General features: G+C 45.1%; 1 protein-coding gene and 1 long non-coding RNA gene across 6 annotated transcripts; one reads left to right on the forward strand and one right to left on the reverse strand.

The window, feature by feature from the left end:
• Nucleotides 1–647: 647 nt before the first annotated feature.
• On the forward strand, nucleotides 648–17146 carry adgrg7.1 (adhesion G protein-coupled receptor G7, tandem duplicate 1). The gene is made up of 14 exons (XM_036133753.1): nucleotides 648–1111; nucleotides 1186–1295; nucleotides 1371–1511; nucleotides 1628–1716; nucleotides 3433–3575; nucleotides 3762–3872; nucleotides 3948–4126; nucleotides 4208–4360; nucleotides 4433–4545; nucleotides 10179–10696; nucleotides 11125–11206; nucleotides 11283–11441; nucleotides 12379–12535; nucleotides 16225–17146. Exons 1-14 carry the CDS (start codon nucleotides 955–957, stop codon nucleotides 16414–16416), a joined length of 2304 nt encoding a protein of 767 aa, XP_035989646.1. The 5' UTR covers nucleotides 648–954; the 3' UTR covers nucleotides 16417–17146.
• On the reverse strand, nucleotides 3538–16467 carry LOC118561599. 5 transcript variants are annotated; one of them, XR_004930157.1, is made up of 7 exons: nucleotides 16384–16467; nucleotides 16045–16113; nucleotides 15854–15962; nucleotides 12356–12577; nucleotides 11403–11473; nucleotides 3709–3881; nucleotides 3538–3628 (listed from the first exon to the last, which is right to left on the reverse strand). It is a non-coding gene; the product is annotated as an uncharacterized LOC118561599 (long non-coding RNA). The 5 variants fall into 5 exon arrangements; XR_004930155.1 differs by having other exon boundaries at nucleotides 15854–15941; nucleotides 16024–16113; XR_004930156.1 differs by lacking the exon at nucleotides 16384–16467 and having other exon boundaries at nucleotides 12356–12519; nucleotides 15854–15941; nucleotides 16024–16157.
• Nucleotides 17147–18044: the final 898 nt, after the last annotated feature.

Genomic DNA, 18044 nt, shown 5'->3' on the forward strand with positions numbered 1-18044 from the left:
GGGAAATGGAGGTCCCTGACTCTGGAGGAGGAGTGGAGTCCAAGCTGGCTGAGGTCCAGAATGAGGTTTTCCCTGTCAGTGACAGTTTGGTTCTAGTCCACTGGACTTTCTGAAGACCACAGTCAACACATACTTCTACCAGGACATTTAGAGCAATCAATGCTTCCTTCTGCTGACAAGCTTGGTACTGGCCCACGCTGCCAAAGGTACCAAAAGCTAGTTAAATTACCATGGTGGTTCTTGATTGGCCAGGAAACAGGCCAGACCAGAATGCTGTGGAGAATTTATGGAGAATTGTCCAGAGGAAGACACCAGAACCGACAATGCGGATGACCTGGAAGCCACTGTTAGAGCAAGCTGGACCAGTATACCTCAGCAGAACTACAGGCTGATCTCCTCCATGCCATGCTGCATTGATACAAGAGCTCGGAACCGCTACTGAGAGTATAGGAATTGGTTGAAAGTCAAACATATATGTCTAAAATATTGTTTTTTGTTTATCAGATGTCAAATTCTAATCTTTCCTGGAATTTATCAGCTTCCATTCCTGAAATGAACAGCCAACCGTTTTTGACCTGCACCCATCATACAAAAATGTCAGCCAGTATTTTTAGGAAATTCTGGATTATGTTGTGTATGTGAAACATTTGGACTGAAGAAAAATATGTTTGTCACGAAACCAACACTGGTTCCAGCAACAGAACGCGGCAGAGTGTGAAACATGGCGGGGCGGTGTCATGCTGTGGGGATGACCTTCTGCCACAAAGCAGAACAGGAAAATGCACATAGGAGGGTCTCCACTGGGCAAGGTGAAGGTTACTGTGGGAGGACCTGTAGAGGTCTGGAGGCGATCTCCTCACAGTCTAAATTCTGGACAACGTATACAGCTAGGGTCACAGAGCAGTTTGCTGAAATATGTGTCAGACATCCAGCTTAGTTTTCCCTCTAACATGAATGGCTCCCATGCCTCTAGCTGCTCCTTGCATGTTCACTGACGCTCACCTTCTCCTTTCAGTAAATTTCTGCAATGGAACCACCTTAAATGGATTCAGATTTCCAAATACAGCCGTTGGTTGGTTTGCGTATTCAGCTGAAAAATGCCCAGGTGGAGGTACGTGTTACGTCCGCAGATCAGATGGAGCTTGTCCATAGGACTGCGTCCAACATGTCCTCTCATGTTCTCAGCCGGTACACCCAGAGCTACAACCAGATGTTCCTCCAGAGAAGGAAAACCAGAGTTTGACCTGCCACGGCGCTTTGATTGTGGACAGACTCTCCAAGACATACAAAGAAATGTGAGAAGAGCTCTAAGAACCGTCTGATCAGAGAAGCTGAGGATTTCATAATGAAGTATTATCTTTGTTCTGCAGCTCAGCAGTGCAGCAGACCTGGAGACCCTGGCATCCAGCGCTCAGGTTCTCACTTCCAGACCTGAGAATCTAAAGGCTGAAGATATCATAGTAGCAGCTGACATCGCCAACACGCTGCTGCTGTCTCCTAACGCCTCCGAGGTGGGCAGGAGGAAACACCTGCTGGTTTCCAGATTTCAGCTTCAGGACGCCCATTCAGTCTGCATGGATGTAGCCACCAAGCCAGCACTGACCGCGGTTCTGGTTCTTGTTTGCAGTCTGTCAGGGTGGCGGCAGTCGCTACAGTCAGCCAGCTGCTCAACGCCACCGAATCCAGTGAGATGGAGGAAAGCAGCACAACTCAGGGGTAAAGCGACATCTCTCAGCACTGCTCTGGTTCATCTCACAGCATCAGTGGCTCACCATAGAGGTCCAACCCTCAGACAGAAGACTGTTCTGGAAAACAGGATGGCAAACTAAATCCTCAGTCAGAGCCAAGCCTGGTTTAGTCCTAACTGGACTTCACGGGCCTATAGGGTGACTGACAGGGTAACTAGTACCATTAGTCCATACCATACCAGCTACCATTAGGTCTTTGGTGGTTCAGCAGACTCCCATTACCTGGATCCAAGCTGTTAGCAGCACCAAGCCATAGTTGGTCATCGCCCAGGCCCAGTGGAGAGTAGCAACGGCAATACTGACCATGAATAACCAAAAGGCAAGGCCAATTTATCTGTGTAGCACATTTCATTACAAAGACGACGCAAAGTGCTTTAAAATATAGGAAAATAAAAGCAGGTTGGAATAAAATGTAAAAATAAATATGAACAAATGGCAGACCTGTGAAAACACTGTTGCAGTGATCAGTTCTACTAAAGATAAACATGGATTAGTTTCTCCAGATCCTGCTGAGACATCAGTCCTTTAATGCTGGAAATGTTCTCCAGGTTCTAGAAGGTCCACTTTGTCTTCAGATGGAGGTTCAGGTGTGAGTCCATCACTACTCCCAGGTTTCAGGCCTGATCAGTGGTTCCTAGCTGAAGCAGCTGAAGCTGTGAGCTAACTCTGGATCTCTCCTCTATTGGTCCAGAAATTATTCCTTCACTTTAGTTTTTATTCAGTTAAAGAACATTTAGTCTCCTCCTGCATTGATTTCTTCTATTTCCTCAGAGGCTGAACTGGTTCATAGTCACCTGGTGACATGGTGATGTAGAGCTGTGTGTCGTCTGCATGGTGATGGTAGCTGATGATGTTTATGATCTGAGCTAGAGGAGCATGTAGATCTAGAACAGGAGGAACCCAGGATGGAACCTTGGAGAACCCCACATGTGATTTATGTCGTCTCTGATGTAAAGTTACCAACTGAAAGTATTTGTGGCTTCAGAACCTCGGTTGGGTTGCCTAAAGGTGAAGGAAGGTAAACATGGTCTATATTAGTCCTTACTAGTCCTTATGGCTACGGAGCTGCCACAGTACTAAAAATAATAAGTTATCCCAGGAAGGCTGAAACTAATGTGGAGGTGCAGAAATCATCATAAAAAGAGAAACAAAGTCTACAGACATGATGCTGTGATGCTAATATTGTAATGCTGTGGTGCTCTAGTGTAGAGCTACGTTCTGTCATGGCTCCAGTGATCTGATTTAGTGTCCTTCTCCACAGCAAGGCTGAAACTAGTGGTGGAGGTGCAGAAATCTCCCACATCCAAGAGAATTAAACAAAATGTTGAGTAAACATCCTCCAGGAAGTGTGAACTATGAGGTGTTGGCCTCCAGGAGCTGCATTTGGTCCCAGGGTTGTTCTGGGTTGCTCCCCAGGCGCCATTGTTGCTGCTGTGGTAGATTCACAGCTACCTTCCAGTTGGTCATCGGGGTTATGGAGGGTGGAGCGTACCTTCAGTAGGTGGGTGAGGGAGCTGGGCCTGTATCTGTCAGACATTAAAATGTTGCTTTAACTGTGTAAAATATCACCACAGATTATGTTGTTCTGGGTCAGAACATTGGGCTGAGTCAGTGAAGAAGCTCCTGAATCTGCTGGTCTCTAGTACTGGTGTGACCTTCAGTTTGATCTGCTTCTCATGCTCAGCCTGACAGTGACTCTGGATCAGCTCGCTCTGAACCTCAGCCTTACCAGCAACACCTCCCAGGTGGTCCAACCAAACCTGGTGGTCCAGTCGGCTCAGGTCCCAGCTTCAGACACTCAGGGAGTCCAGTTCACCGCCCTCGCAGGTCAGTAGGTCACTGCATGCCACCGGTCAAAGCGTGGCGCTTCTCTGAAGGATCTAGACCAGATAAACGTTACTGTTTTGTTCCTTTTAATTTCCATTAATGATCAGTTTCTCAAAGTTTTCAAGAAGCCAACCTTTGAGCAGACCTGGTGACTTTAAACCCACTGAAGCTTCTGGCTGTGTTCAGGGCTGTCTGGCAGTTTTGTATCAAACAGGATTCAGCTGAACACCAACGTGTCAAAGGTCACCGAGGACAGCGGCCTCATCGACGCTCTGGTTCACATCCAGTTCCCATCAGGTGGGTTCCCTGCAGCAGAGAACGTAGAACATGCAGTCAACTACAGATGACCCTAGATGTGGTCTCTTCCACCAGGAGGACGGCAGCAGCGCTCCAACGCGTCTCTGGGCTTTGTCCTCTACCAGAACAGCCGGTTCTTCCCATCGAGCATCTACAGGAGGAAGGAGGCCAGCGTCAGGGTGCTGTCAGCTAGCGTCAGAGGTCTGGAGCGCAGCGTGGTGCCGCAGTCTGTGGAGATGCATTTCAGACCGGCAGTAAGAGAACCGGCTGGAGAACCATCAGAGCACCTGAACTGGGTTTAGTAAGTGATCAGCTTCTGGTTGCTGCTGTTCCAGCTGCCGCGGAACACATTTCTGCACGACTTCGCCTGCGTCTTCTGGGACTACAACCTGCGGGACTGGAGCACCCAAGGCTGCTCCAAGGGAAACGCTTCAGACAATGTTCTGAGATGTCTGTGCAACCACACAACCAACTTCGCAGCTCTCTGGGTGAGTTCCACACACCTGAACCAGAACGGTGTTTCTGTCTGGCTGTTGTGGTTCTGAACCGCTTTCTTTCAGTCGTTCAGAGAAAACTACAAGTATGCAGAAGCCCTGGGGGTGATCTCCACCGTGGGACTTTCTTTCTCCCTCCTGGGCTTGGTTGTAACCATCATCCACCACCTCAAGGAGAAGTAAGAGCATGTCCTGCTGCTGCTGCTTCAGGTGTTCCTCCTGGTGCTGCTAGGAACTAGCCTGGATAACGGTACCTTCTACCATCCTAAGCTACCAGAGTAATGCTTTAAAAATGTTAGTGGCTCTTAATGTCCAGCTGAAAGCTCTGTCGAACCATGAAGATCAAGGAACCATGGATAACAGGGTACCATGAATAACTGGGAACCATGAAGATCAAGGAACCATGAAGATCAAGGAACCATGAAGATCAAGGAACCATGGATAACAGGGTACCAAGAAGAAGATGGAACCATGAAGAACAGGGAACCAAGAAGAACAGGAAACCATGAAGATCAAGGAACCATGGATAACAGGGTACCAAGAAGAAGAGGGAACCATGAAGATCAGGGAACCATGAAGATCAAGGAACCATGGATAACAGGGTACCAAGAAGAAGAGGGAACCATGAAGAATAGGGAACCAAGAAGAACAGGAAACCATGAAGATCAAGGAACCATGGATAACAGGGTACCAAGAAGAAGAGGGAACCATGAAGATCAGGGAACCATGAAGATCAAGGAACCATGGATAACAGGGTACCAAGAAGAAGAGGGAACCATGAAGATCAGGGAACCATGAAGATCAAGGAACCATGGATAACAGGGTACCAAGAAGAAGAGGGAACCATGAAGAATAGGGAACCATGAAGATCAAGGAACCATGGATAACAGGGTACCAAGAAGAACAGGGAACCATGAAGAACAGGGAACCAAGAACAGGAAACCATGAAGATCAAGGAACCATGCATAACAGGGAACCAAGAAGATGATGGTACCATGAAGATCTGGGAAGCATGAAGATCAGGGAACCATGAAGATAATGGTACCATGAAGATCTGGGAACCACGAAGAACAGGGAACCAAGAAGATGATGGTACCATGAAGATCTGGGAAGCATGAAGATCAGGGAACCAAGAAGATAATGGTACCATGAAGATCTGGGAACCACGAAGAACAGGGAACCAAGAAGATGATGGTACCTTGAAGAACAGGGAACTATAAAGGGTACCATGTGGTATCATGTTCAGAACCTGACCCAGAACTTGACTCAGAACATGACCCAGAACCTGACCCAGAACATGACTCAGACCCAGAACAAGACTCATATCATGACTCAGACCCAGAACCTGACCCAAAACATGACCCAGACCAAGAACATGACTTAGAACCTGACTCAGAACATGACTCAGACCCAGAACCTGACCAAGAACATTAACCAGACCCAGAACATGACCCAGAACTTGACTCAGAACATGACTCAGATCCAGAACCTGACTCAGAACACGACTCGGACCCAGAACATGACCCACACCCAGAACATGACCTAGAACCTGACTCAGAACATGAAACCAGACCCAGAACAAGACCCAGAACATGACCAAGAACCAAAACCTGACCCAGAACATGACCCAGACCCAGAACAAGACCTAGAACATGACCCAGAACATGAAACCAGACCCAGAACAAGACCCAGAACATGACCCAGAACCTTACCCAGAACCTGACCCACACCCAGAACCTGACTCATTACATTACCCAGAACCTGACCCAGAACATGACCCAGAACATTTAATTCAATTTTATTTATATAGCACCAATTCATGAAACATGTCATCTAGAGGCACTTTACAAAGTCAAAATCAATCATATTATCCAGATTGGTCAAAAAATTTCCTATATAATGGAACCAGTTGATTGCTTCAAGTGTCTCCAAGCAGCATTCACTCCTGGAGAACCGTAGAGCTACAGGGACAGTCGTCTGCATTGTCCATGTCTTTGCAGCAATCCCTCATACTGAGCAAGCATGAAGCGACAGTGGAGAGGAAAACTCCCCTTTAACAGGGAGGAGAACCTCCAGCAGAACCAGAACCAGGCTCAGTGTGAACGCTCATCTGCCTCGACCCACTGGGGCTTACAGAAGACAGAGCAGAGACACAGAAAGGACAGAAGCTCACATTGACCCAGGAGTACTTTCTATGTTAGAGAAGACAGAGCAGAGACACAGAAAGGACAGAAGCTCACATTGACCCAGGAGTACTTTCTATGTTAGAGAAGACAGAGCAGAGACACAGAAAGGACAGAAGCTCACATTGACCCAGGAGTACTTTCTATGTTAGAGAAGACAGAGCAGAGACACAGAAAGCTCAGAAGCTCACATTGACCCAGTAATCTGTTCTACATTAGATTGTAATAGCAGGAGATCTGTCTTCCCTGGATGATGTCACAGTTAACAGAACGTCAGACCAGGTGTACCTTCTATGAAGAAAAGAGAGAGAAAACAAAATGTTAAAAGCTGAAATGACAACAGTCATTTCAATGTAATGCAATGCAAAACTGGAGAACAGTAGAACTCAGCAGAGTAAGAGAAATAGACCCTGATGTCCTCCAGCAGCCTAAGCCTATAGCAGCATAACTATAGAAGTAGCATGTTTCTAATTTTGGCGATATTCCTGAGGTGAAAAAAGGAAACTCTGGAAACCTGTTTAATATGGGATTTAAATGACATGTCTTGGTCAAAAATAACACCAAGATTTTTTACTTTATTACCAGAGGCCAGGTTAATGCCATCCAGATTAAGGCATTGATTAAGAACTTTATTTTTTGAGGACTCTGGTCCAAAGATTACAACTTCTGTCTTTTCAGAATTTAAATGCAGGAAATTTAAAGTCATCCAGCTTTTGATGTCATCAAGACATGACTGCAGTCGAAGTAATTGATTGTATTCATCAGGATTTATGGATGAATATAGCTGAGTGTCATCAGTATAACAGTGGAAACTAGAAAAAGCTGTTCCTGCGTAACAGCGAGTGAGAATGCTAATCTGCAGAATGATTTGAGCAGAAGCTGCAGAAGATCCCTCCAGAAGAGAAAAAGTAGTTGAAAAACATTGAAATGATAAATGGCTTGTACTTGTATAGCGCTTTAACTAGTCTTGATGACCTCCAAAGCGCTATACACTACAATCAGTCATTCACCCATTCACACCCTGACGGTGGTGAGCTATGTTAGTAGCTACAGCTCCCCTGGGGCAGACTGACAGAGGTGAGGCTCCCATGCACCGGCGCCACCGGGCCCTCTGACCACCGCCAGCAGGCAATGTGGGTGAAGTGTCTTGCCCAAGGACACAACGACAGAGACAGTCAGTGCAGGGGATCGAACCGGCAACCCGCCAATTGCAAAACAAACTCCCTAACCTCTGTGCCACGTCACCCCACATGGCACAGAGTTGAAATTAGATTTGAAGAATTTGAAAACATTTCAGAAGTTTAAGGATTTGAAAAATTTTAAGGAATTTGAAGAATTTGAAAGAAATGTAAAAATTTAAAGAACTTGAAGAATTAGAATTTTTTTTTTAAAAATTTAAAAAATTGAAGAATTAGAACCATTAGACGAATTGGAAGAATTTGAAGAATGGGAAGAATTTGAAGGAATTTGTATTAATTTGCATTGATTTTAATGGTAACAGCAAAAAAAAAAAAAAAAAACAAATCGCACAAAATGTTAAATATTTTAAAAACTGTAAAAGTTAGCATAACCATGAGATATAGCAGTCATGCCGGGAACGAACCGAACGTTTTGATTAGCAACTACTTTCTCAAGAATTTTAGATAAGAAAAGAAGATTAGATATAGATCTGTAACTAACTCATCTTGATCAAGAGATGGTTTCTTAAGTAAAGGTTTAATAACAGCTACTTTGAAAGCCTGTGGTACATATCCATTTACCAAGGATAGATTAATCATGTCTAAAATAGGACCACTGATAAAAGGGAATACCTCTTTAAACAACTTGGTTGGGATTGGGTCTAACATACGAGTAGAAGGTTTAGATGAAGCTAAAATTTTAGATAGCTCAGAAAGCTCTACTGCTTCTAAACAGTTCAAACACTGTGCAGGTTCTAAAGATTCCTCCAATGCTGCCTCACTTACTGAGGATGAGGTAATCGTGTTTGGGAGGATGACATGTTTCATGAATTGCCGCTATATAACTAAAATTGAATTGAATTTAAATTCTTTTTCAAGGGAGCTACATTGTCTAATGCAGAACACAATGACGAAGTCATAACGTTTACAAAGACATCTATTTGTGAATGGGAAGAAACAACATTGCTGCTATCTGCAGGGCATTTCTGCAATACTGACGATATTAAAAGGGGGACAGACTCTTTAAAGTTTGATGCAGTATTGTCCGATAAAGATCTACTATAATGGAACCCTCTTTTGGGGGTGGAGAACTCAGTTGGATTAAACTCAAATGTTATTAAAAAATGATCAGATAGGACAGGGATGTGAGGAAATACTGTGAATTCTTCACAATCAATGCCATATGTCAGCACAAGGTCTAAAGTATGAAGCCAAGAGTGCGTCGGTTTATGCACATTTTGAGCAAAACCAATTGAATCTAGCATAGTTTTAAAGGCTACACTAAGGTTATCACATTCAGTGTCAACATGAATGTTAAAATCACCCACTATAATAACCTTGTCAGTGTTTATCACCAAATCAGATAAGAAGTCTGACAACTGATCCAGAAACTGAGAGTAAGGGCCTGGTGGACGATACAAAACAACAAACAGAAGAGGTTTTATTACTTTGCAGTTTGGATGAGGGAAACTGAGGGTTAAATGTTCAAAAGAACTGTAATTATTAATTGGCCTGGGACTAATTAATAAATCAGACTGAAAGATAGTTGCCACTCCTCCTCCTCTTCCCACAGATCTGGGAATGTGGAAATTTGAATAATTGGAGGGAGTTGACTCATTTATACTAACGTAGTCCTCTTGTAGCCAGGTTTCTGTGAGACAAAATAAATCAATCTGTTTATCAGAAATCAATTCATTAACTAACAAAGTCTTTGGAGGGAGAGACCTTATATTTAATAGACCACATTTAATTGTTTTATTTTTAGGTTCAAGGTGAACCATATTGATTTTTATTAGGTTTTTATGATTTGTTCCTTTTAGATCATTTTTTGATCTGTTAAGTTTTGGCCGTGGGAAAGACACCGTCTCAATAGGATAATGGATGGGTAACAGTACAGAAGCTGCAGAGAGGTGTGTTAAACTACGGCTCTGCTTCCTGGTCTGGGCCATGGGTTGTCAGCATTTAGGAGAACTAATAAATCCGGCCAGATTCCTAGAAAGAAGAGCTGCACCATCCAAAGTAGGATGGATACCGTCTCTCCGGATCAGACCAGGTTTTCCCCAGAAAGTTCTCCAGTTATCAATGTAGCCCACGTCGTTTTCTGGACACCACCTAGACAACCAGCGGTTGAATGATGACATGCGGCTAAACTTGTCATCACTGATCAGATCAGGCAGGGGACCAGAGAAAATTACGGAGTCTGAAATTGCTTTAGCAAACTCACAAACCGAAGCAACACCAACTTTAGTGACCTCCGATCGGCGTGACCGGGTGTCATTACCGACAGCGTGAATAACAAACATGACTCATAACATGACCCAGACCCAGAACCTGACTCATAACATGACCCAGAACCTGACTCAGAACATGGCTCAGACCCAGAACCTGACCCAGAACATGACCCAGAACCTTTTTCTAGAACCTAACTGTATTGTATCTGTCTCTGCTCAGTTTGCAGAGGAAATCCCGGAAACAGCAGACCCAGCTGAACTCCAAGCTGTCTCTGTTCTGCATCTACCTCAGCCTGACCCAGAACCTGATCCAGAACATGACCCAGAAATGGACCCAGAACCTTTATCTAGAACCTGACTGTTTTCTTCTGTATCTGCTCAGTTTGCAGAGGAAGTCCCGGAAACAGCAGACCCAGCTGAACTCCAAGCTGTCTCTGTTCTGCATCTACCTCAGCCTGCTGGCCTTCATCATCACCTTCCTGGCTGGAGTCCAGAACCCCAGCCCTCAGAACAGCTCTGAGAACAAGCCCAGCTTCCAGAACCACATCATGGACTCTGACCTGCACGTGGAGCCGGATCGAGGCCACTGCACGGCGGTGGCGGCGCTCCTGCACTTCTTCCTGCTGGCCACCTTCTCGTGGAACAGCGTGTACGGCACCCAGCTGGTTCTGCTGGTCCGCTCCATGCAGCGCCATCTGCCGCTATACTGGACCCCCCTCAGCATCGGAGTTGGATGGGGTACGAGAGTCCGATGGGGTTCTTCAGTCTTAAGTGTCTAGAATCAGAACGGAAGAATCCTGCAAAATGTCTTCTGGTTTATGGCAAGAATCACTGCTTTTACTTTGAGAACATGTTTTAGTCCTTGAATGGGTCAGAACCGCACGGCTTCACTGACAGACGTAGTGATTGTATTTCACCTCAGGAAGCTAGGCTACCATCCCTCTCCTCCACAGACCCAACAAGGGTCTAGTTTAGACTGCGGTTCTAAAAAGTTTGAAGGAAGAACGTTGGTTAAAAGCTCAGGAACATGGAGGAACATGAAGGAATGTTCAGCCATTTTATAAACCATCCAGACAGGATTTAAAAACAAGCTCAGATCTCAGAACCATCTCAGAACCCTGCTCAGGTTCTGGTTCTAACAGGTTTTTGTTTCTGGTTCCGGTCAGGAGTCCCAGCGCTCGTCATGGCCGTCACACTGGCAGCGACCTACAGGGTGCAGAACCCGCTGGATTACAGACAGGAGGAGTTGTAAGTCCTGGTTCTGGTTCTGGTTCTCCACCCAGAAGCCCGTTAGAAGCTAACCAGCGATGTTCTCATACTGCAGCTGCTGGCTCGCCGCTCTGGATAGGGACAAACACTTCAGCTTCCACAAACCCTTGTTCTGGGCCTTCCTCCTCCCTCTGGGCCTGGTTCTGATCTACAACACGGTGCTGCTGGTGCTCACCTCTCTGACCACCTGCAGGGTGGATCCCCGGCTCACCAGGTCAGTCATTACTGCCCCCTGCAGGACGCACTCTGCAGTGAAGGAAAACAAAGGCTCCTCCAGATTCTAATCTTTTTATAGATCCACGTTAACGTTATAAAACAAGCTTTATAATCAAACAAGCACAATACCAAGTAGCTAAATAGTGTTTCTACAATCAGAATCAGAATATTTCTATTTATTACTGCAGCGGAATCTCTCTTTGGCTACTCATATTACACACAATGTAATGTGAACCGTAATATGGTTGAGGAAGATATTTGGATATATGTCCATGTTTAACATAATAATAATAATAATAATAATAATAATAATAATAATAATAATAATAATAATAATAATAATAATTATTATTATAATTATAATAAATTAAAAAGACAAAAATGGGGCTGAAAAATCTCAATGTGAAAAAAATTTAACATTGGGATTTCCCAAACTTTTAACAGGACGGGAATAATAAGTCGATTTAACATAACAAATGAAAGAAAATGGATTTCAAACATAAAATAAATAAATGTCAGGATCTGGTATCAGGAGTTTTGGAAATCTGGGATTTCAGAAATAAAACAACTAAAAGCCACTTTGATCCTATTTCGCTGAAAACGTTCAACACTTCACAGAAATTAAATGAAATTGTGATAGATCGATATTCACGAAATGTGTTTTTATTTAAAGTCTTGAACATTAGTTGTATTTAGAAATGTCCTGGAGGAAGATAATATTATAGATTTAATTGCAATATTTCTGTCTAGAAAGCTTGTGAACATGACGACTAGAAAAGTTTGCTGGGTTTTCAGCGCCGGCGCTGAACTGAGATTCTCTAAGCAGATGAAAACACATGAAGAAGCTGCAGGCTGTTGAATCTACCCTCTCAGTGGTCATAATCTTCTGCCTGGTGGACGTTTCTGACTGACCTTGGTTTCTGTTGACTCGCCAGCACAAAGCGCTCCTCCCTGACCCGGAAGGTTCTGGTCAGCTTCTCTCTGGCCGTGCTGCTGGGAATGTCCTGGACCCTGGGCTACTTTGTCCTGGTGACCACAGGAACCCTCCACCTGGTCTTCAGCATCCTCTTCTGCCTCTGCACCACCACACAGGTATGACGTGAGCAACAGGCATCCATCTGAAGGTTCTGAGAACTTTGCAGAATCAGAAATACTTTAATTATTTTCATTACACACTCCAGATATACAGATAAACAAACAACAACTATATATATATATAATATATATATAATATATATATATATATATATATATATATATATATATATATATATATATATATATATATATATATATATATATATATATATATATATATATATATATATAAATAAAAGTGATAGTGACGATGTGCAAGAACAGAGCAAAGAATGTATAAATGTCAGTTACAGAGGTTGGGGGGTGTTAGAATCACTGAGGGAGGCGTTGTAGAGATTGATGACCACAGGCAGGAATGATTTCCTGTGGCGCATCTGTGGTCCATCTGGGTTAGAGGAGTCTTCTGCTAAAGGAGCTCCTCTGCTGGGCCAGTGTGTCATGGAGAGGGTGTGAGACATTGTCTAAGATGGACTGTAGCCTGGACAGCATCCTCCTCTCTGTGTCCAGCTCCCCCCCCCCCCCACCCCCCACATCACCGGCTCTCCTGATCACTTTGTTCAGTCTGTTGTTGTCGGCAGCCCACAGCCCGCTGCCCCAGCATGTGACAGTGAAGAAGATCGTGCCGGCAACAACAGACTCATAAAACATCCTCAGCATCGTCCCACAGATGTTAAAGGACCTCAGCCTCCTCAGGCTGACCTGACCTCAAAGATCTCTCTTCTGGAGGACGCTAAGAAGAAGAAAGTAGAAGAGGCGATAGAGTGGCAGCAGAAGGCCACCACGGTGCAGGAGGACCTGGGGCCCTTCTTATACAGAGCGTCAGTGTTATGAGTCCAGTCCAGTTTGTTGTTAACGTGAACACCCAGGTATTTGAAACTCTCCACAGTTTCTATGTCCTGCCCCTGGATGTTCACAGGTGAGTGAGGTGGGGGTCTTCTCCTGAAGTCCATCACCATCTCCTTGGTCTTGCTGGTGTTTAAGCACAGATGGTTCTTCTCACACCAGTCCACAAAGACCCTGATGACCGACCGGTACTCCAGCTTGTTCCCCTCAGACACACAGCCCACAATGGCCGAGTCGTCAGAGAACTTCTGAGGGTGGCAGCTGTCCGTGTTGTAGGTGAAGTCCGAGGTGTAGAGGGTGAAAAGAAACGGAGACAGAACGGTGCCCTGGGGGGCCCCGGTGCTGCAGAGTGCCACCTCTGACTGACAGCCGTGCAGCCACACGTACTGAGGGCGGTCAGTGAGGTAGTCCATGGTCAGTGAGGTAGTCTATGGTCAGTGAGGTAGTCGATGGTCGGTGAGGTAGTCGATGGTCAGTGAGGTAGTCCATGGTCAGTGAGGTAGTCCATGGTCAGTGAGGTAGTCCATGGTCAGTGAGGTAGTCGATGGTCGGTGAGGTAGTCTATGGTCAGTGAGGTAGTCGATGGTCGGTGAGGTAGTCTATGGTCGGTGAGGTAGTCGATGGTCAGTGAGGTAGTCCATGGTCAGTGAGGTAGTCTATGGTCAGTGAGGTAGTGGATGGTCAGTGGGGTAGTCGATGGTCAGTGAGGCAGTCGATGGTCGGTGAGGTAGTCGATGGTCGGTGAGGTAGTCGATGGTCAGTGAGGTAGTCCATGGTCAGTGAGGTAGTCCATGGTCAGTGAGGTAGTCGATGGTCGGTGAGGTAGTCGATGGTCGGTGAGGCAGTCGATGGTCGGTGAGGCAGTCGATGGTCGGTGAGGTAGTCGATGGTCAGTGAGGTAGTCCATGGTCAGTGAGGTAGTCCATGGTCGGTGAGGTAGTCGATGGTCGGTGAGGTAGTCGATGGTCGGTGAGGTAGTCGATGGTCGGTGAGGTAGTCGATGGTCGCTGAGGTAGTCGATGGTCAGTGAGGTAGTCTATGGTCAGTGAGGTAGTCTATGGTCAGTGAGGTAGTCCATGGTCAGTGAGGTAGTCTATGGTTAGTGAGGTAGTCTATGGTCAGTGAGGTAGTCCATGGTCAGTGAGGTAGTCCATGGTCAGTGAGGTAGTCGATGGTCAGTGAGGTAGTCTGTGGTCAGTGAGGTAGTGGATGGTCAGTGAGGTAGTCTATGGTCAGTGAGGTAGTCGGTGGTCAGTGAGGTAGTCGGTGGTCAGTGAGGTAGTCTATGGTCAGTGAGGTAGTCGGTGGTCAGTGAGGTAGTCGGTGGTCAGTGAGGTAGTCTATGGTCAGTGAGGTAGTCGGTGGTCAGTGAGGTAGTCGATGGTCAGTGAGGTAGTCCATGGTCAGTGAGGTAGTCTATGGTCAGTGAGGTAGTCCATGGTTAGTGAGGTAGTAGACGGTCAGTGAGGTAGTCCATGGTCAGTGAGGTAGTCCATGGTCAGTGAGGTAGTCTATGGTCAGTGAGGTAGTCGATGATCTGAGGTAGTCTATGGTCAGTAAGGTAGTCCATGGTCAGTGAGGTAGTCCATGGTCAGTGAGGTAAGGCAAGGCAAGGCAAATTTATTTATATAGCACAATTCAGTACAAGACAATACAAAGTGCTTTACATGATTAAGATATACCAAAATAATAAAATGTAGATAGAAAATAGAATAAAAGCAAGTAGGGATAGAATGTAGTAACAAAAAACATTAACATTAAAAACAGTAAAACTGTTTAACTAGAACAGTCAAAGGCAGTTTTAAACAGATGTGTTTTTAATCTTGATTTAAAAGAACTCAGGCTTTCAGCACTTTTACAGTTTTCTGGAAGTTTGTTCCAGATAAGCGGAGCATAGGAACTAAATGCTGCTTCTCCATGTTTAGTTCTGGTTCTAGGTATGTGGAGTAGACTGGAGCCAGAAGACCTTAGTGGTCTGGAGGGTTGATACACTGATAACAAGTCTGTGATGTATTTAGGTGCTAAGCCATTTAAGGATTTATAGACTAACAGAAGTATTTTAAAGTCTATTCTCTGAGATACAGGGAGCCAGTGTAAGGACCTTAGAACTGGGGTGATGTGCTCTACTTTCTTAGTCTTAGTGTAAGGACTTTAGAACTGGGGTTATGTGCTCTACTTTCTTAGTCTTAGTGAGGACGCGGGCAGCAGCGTTCTGGATCAGCTGCAGCTGTCTGACCCACTTTTTAGGAAGTCCTGTGAAAACACCGTTGCAGTAATCAATTCTACTAAATATAAACGCATGGATTAGTTTTTCCAGATCCTGCTGTCAATGGTCAGTGAGGTAGTCTATGGTCAGTGAGGTAGTCCATGGTCAGTGAGGTAGTCTATGGTCAGACAGTTTTGGCCCTGTCAGAGCCAGAACAGAACCTTTCAGAGCCAGAACAGAACCTTTTAGAGCCAGAACAGAACCTTTGGGTTGCTTCCACAGCTGACTGCCTTCCTCTGTGCTGTCTCCACGGGCTGCAGATCTTCCTGCTCTTCACGGCCAGAACAGAACCTTTCAGAGCCAGAACAGAACCTGTCAGAGCCAGAACAGAACCTGTCAGAGCCAGAACAGAACCTGTCAGTCAGAACAGAACCTGTCAGAGCCAGAACAGAACCCGACTGCCTCCCTCTGTGCTGTCTCCAGGGGCTGCAGATCTTCCTGCTCTTCACGGCCAGAACAGAACCTTTCAGAGCCAGAACAGAACCTTTTACAGCCAGAACAGAACCTTTCAGAGCCAGAACAGAACCAGTCAGCCAGAACAGAACCTGACTGCCTTCCTCTGTGCTGTCTCCAGGGGCTGCAGATCTTCCTGCTCTTCACGGCCAGAACACGGAGCTTCCAGGCCTCCATGAGGAGGTCCGTCCGCTACATCTCCTCAGCCAGCATCCCGTTTAACTCCAACAAGTACGAGCTGTGGAAGAAGGGGAACGAGAGCAGCAGCTCGGAGACATACCGGGAGATCCTGCACCAGGACACCAGCATCTAGCAGCAGGAACATGGATCAGAACATCGACCCCCAGCAGATCCACACCAGGACTTCAATGGAACCCAATCAGAAGCAGTTCAGGGATGGACCTGAGTTAATGTACTGCTTTAAGGTTAATTCAACATCTCATTTAATGGACTCTGCTAAATGAATGGAGCCAGTCTAGATGTTTGTGTTCTATGAACAGTCAGGTTGTTCTGTTTAAATGTTTTGTGTTCTTGGTTCTTCATCAGAACAATAAAAAGAAGTTCTGTCTGGTTTCAGCGACCGGGTCAGGAAGGACGGCTCTATGTCTTTATATGAAAACAATAATGATAATGTTCTCTGGACCGCAGACTGTGTGACTTTATGGCTGCATTATTGTGTTATTGGACAGCTAAGCACATGGTGGTGTTTGTATTGTGACGGTTTTGATTGACTTTTCTAGGTTTGTAGGTGTTTTTATACCTATAGGGGTGCCAGTCAGGTATCCCTCCTGACAAGTAGGATTTTAAGGTTTTTTTTTGTTTTTTACCAGTCACACAAGGACCACACACTTCAAGGTGTAGACCCTTAAGTACAATGAATGACAAACAATTGTTTTACACATAACACCAACAACAGAAATGTTTGTTCTACAGTTTTTTGTATTTTTTAAATGTCCATTCAAAAATAAACAAATCCGTTCCCCACAAAAAAAGATCCTTGTTTCCTCCCAAGTAGGCAGGCTGCACCACAAACTGCCCCACAGCAGGAGCAGTGAATAAACAGAAAATACATAAGAACCCATACACAGTTTAAATTCTACAATACACCAGCAATATCACAACACCACAAACAAAACATACAAAAAAATAGACTTACAGATCAGGAGATGGAAATGTGGCCGTCAGCAGAAGCAGGAACAGGTTTTCTTTTGTTGCTTCCACTGGACAAATATATTTACATTTATTTTAACTTCTTTAAAGGAGCACTGTGATTAGTTTTGCTTAATTTTAGGTTTTTGAATAATTCTAAAACTTACGGAAGATTTTGTACCTGTGACGTCTTCAGCTTCAGGTGACACATCGGCAGGGCAGGAGCACAGAAGTGGATGTATTATTTATTGTTTGGCTTATATTTAAATGATCCGTGAGAGGAAAATCTATGTAGCAAAAAGAACTCAAAAAATACAGCCTGAGGTTAAATTATTTTTAAAGCCTCTGTCTGGTCACAGTTGTCTCTGTCTCTTGTCTGTTGAGACACTGACATTTTTGAAACTGCAGTCAGGAGCCATCTTGACCAGTGGACAAATCAGGTGAGTGCATGTGGTTGGGGGCGTGGCCAGGGCGTGTACTGGGCGTGGCCAGGGCTGTCAGAGGACAGGAGGTCAGAGGCAGAGAGGAAAACGGTGCAGCCAGCAGGTTGTCACAGTATGATCCAGAGTCACATTCCTTCTATGTGGACACATACCAGGCCAATAAAGCACAAAGACTTTCTAGTGAAAGCTAAACGATGATGTCATCAGGGGGGTGAAGGCTAGTTCATCATCATCATCACATAAAACCTGACCTAGTAGCTTTCTTTAGTGTGATTGAGTCCGTTTGGAGGTTTCTACGGTTTAATGGGACTTTAATCAAGCTTTTTCGGCATCATGATCCAGACCGGAG

Source organism: Fundulus heteroclitus, unplaced genomic scaffold (genome assembly GCF_011125445.2).
Source record: "Fundulus heteroclitus isolate FHET01 unplaced genomic scaffold, MU-UCD_Fhet_4.1 scaffold_68, whole genome shotgun sequence".
Classification (NCBI taxonomy): domain Eukaryota; kingdom Metazoa; phylum Chordata; class Actinopteri; order Cyprinodontiformes; family Fundulidae; genus Fundulus; species Fundulus heteroclitus.

What these genes read in the sequence shown, in the direction of transcription:
- adgrg7.1 (XM_036133753.1), top strand. Translation starts at nt 955, where the DNA reads ATGGCTCCCATGCCTCTAGCTGCTCCTTGCATGTTCACTGACGCTCAC. An exon ending in TGAAAAATGCCCAGGTGGAG is followed by an intron (nt 1,112 to 1,185) that starts GTACGTGTTACG and finishes TCATGTTCTCAG; the next exon opens with CCGGTACACCCAGAGCTACA. An exon ending in GAAAGCAGCACAACTCAGGG is followed by an intron (nt 1,717 to 3,432) that starts GTAAAGCGACAT and finishes TCTCATGCTCAG; the next exon opens with CCTGACAGTGACTCTGGATC.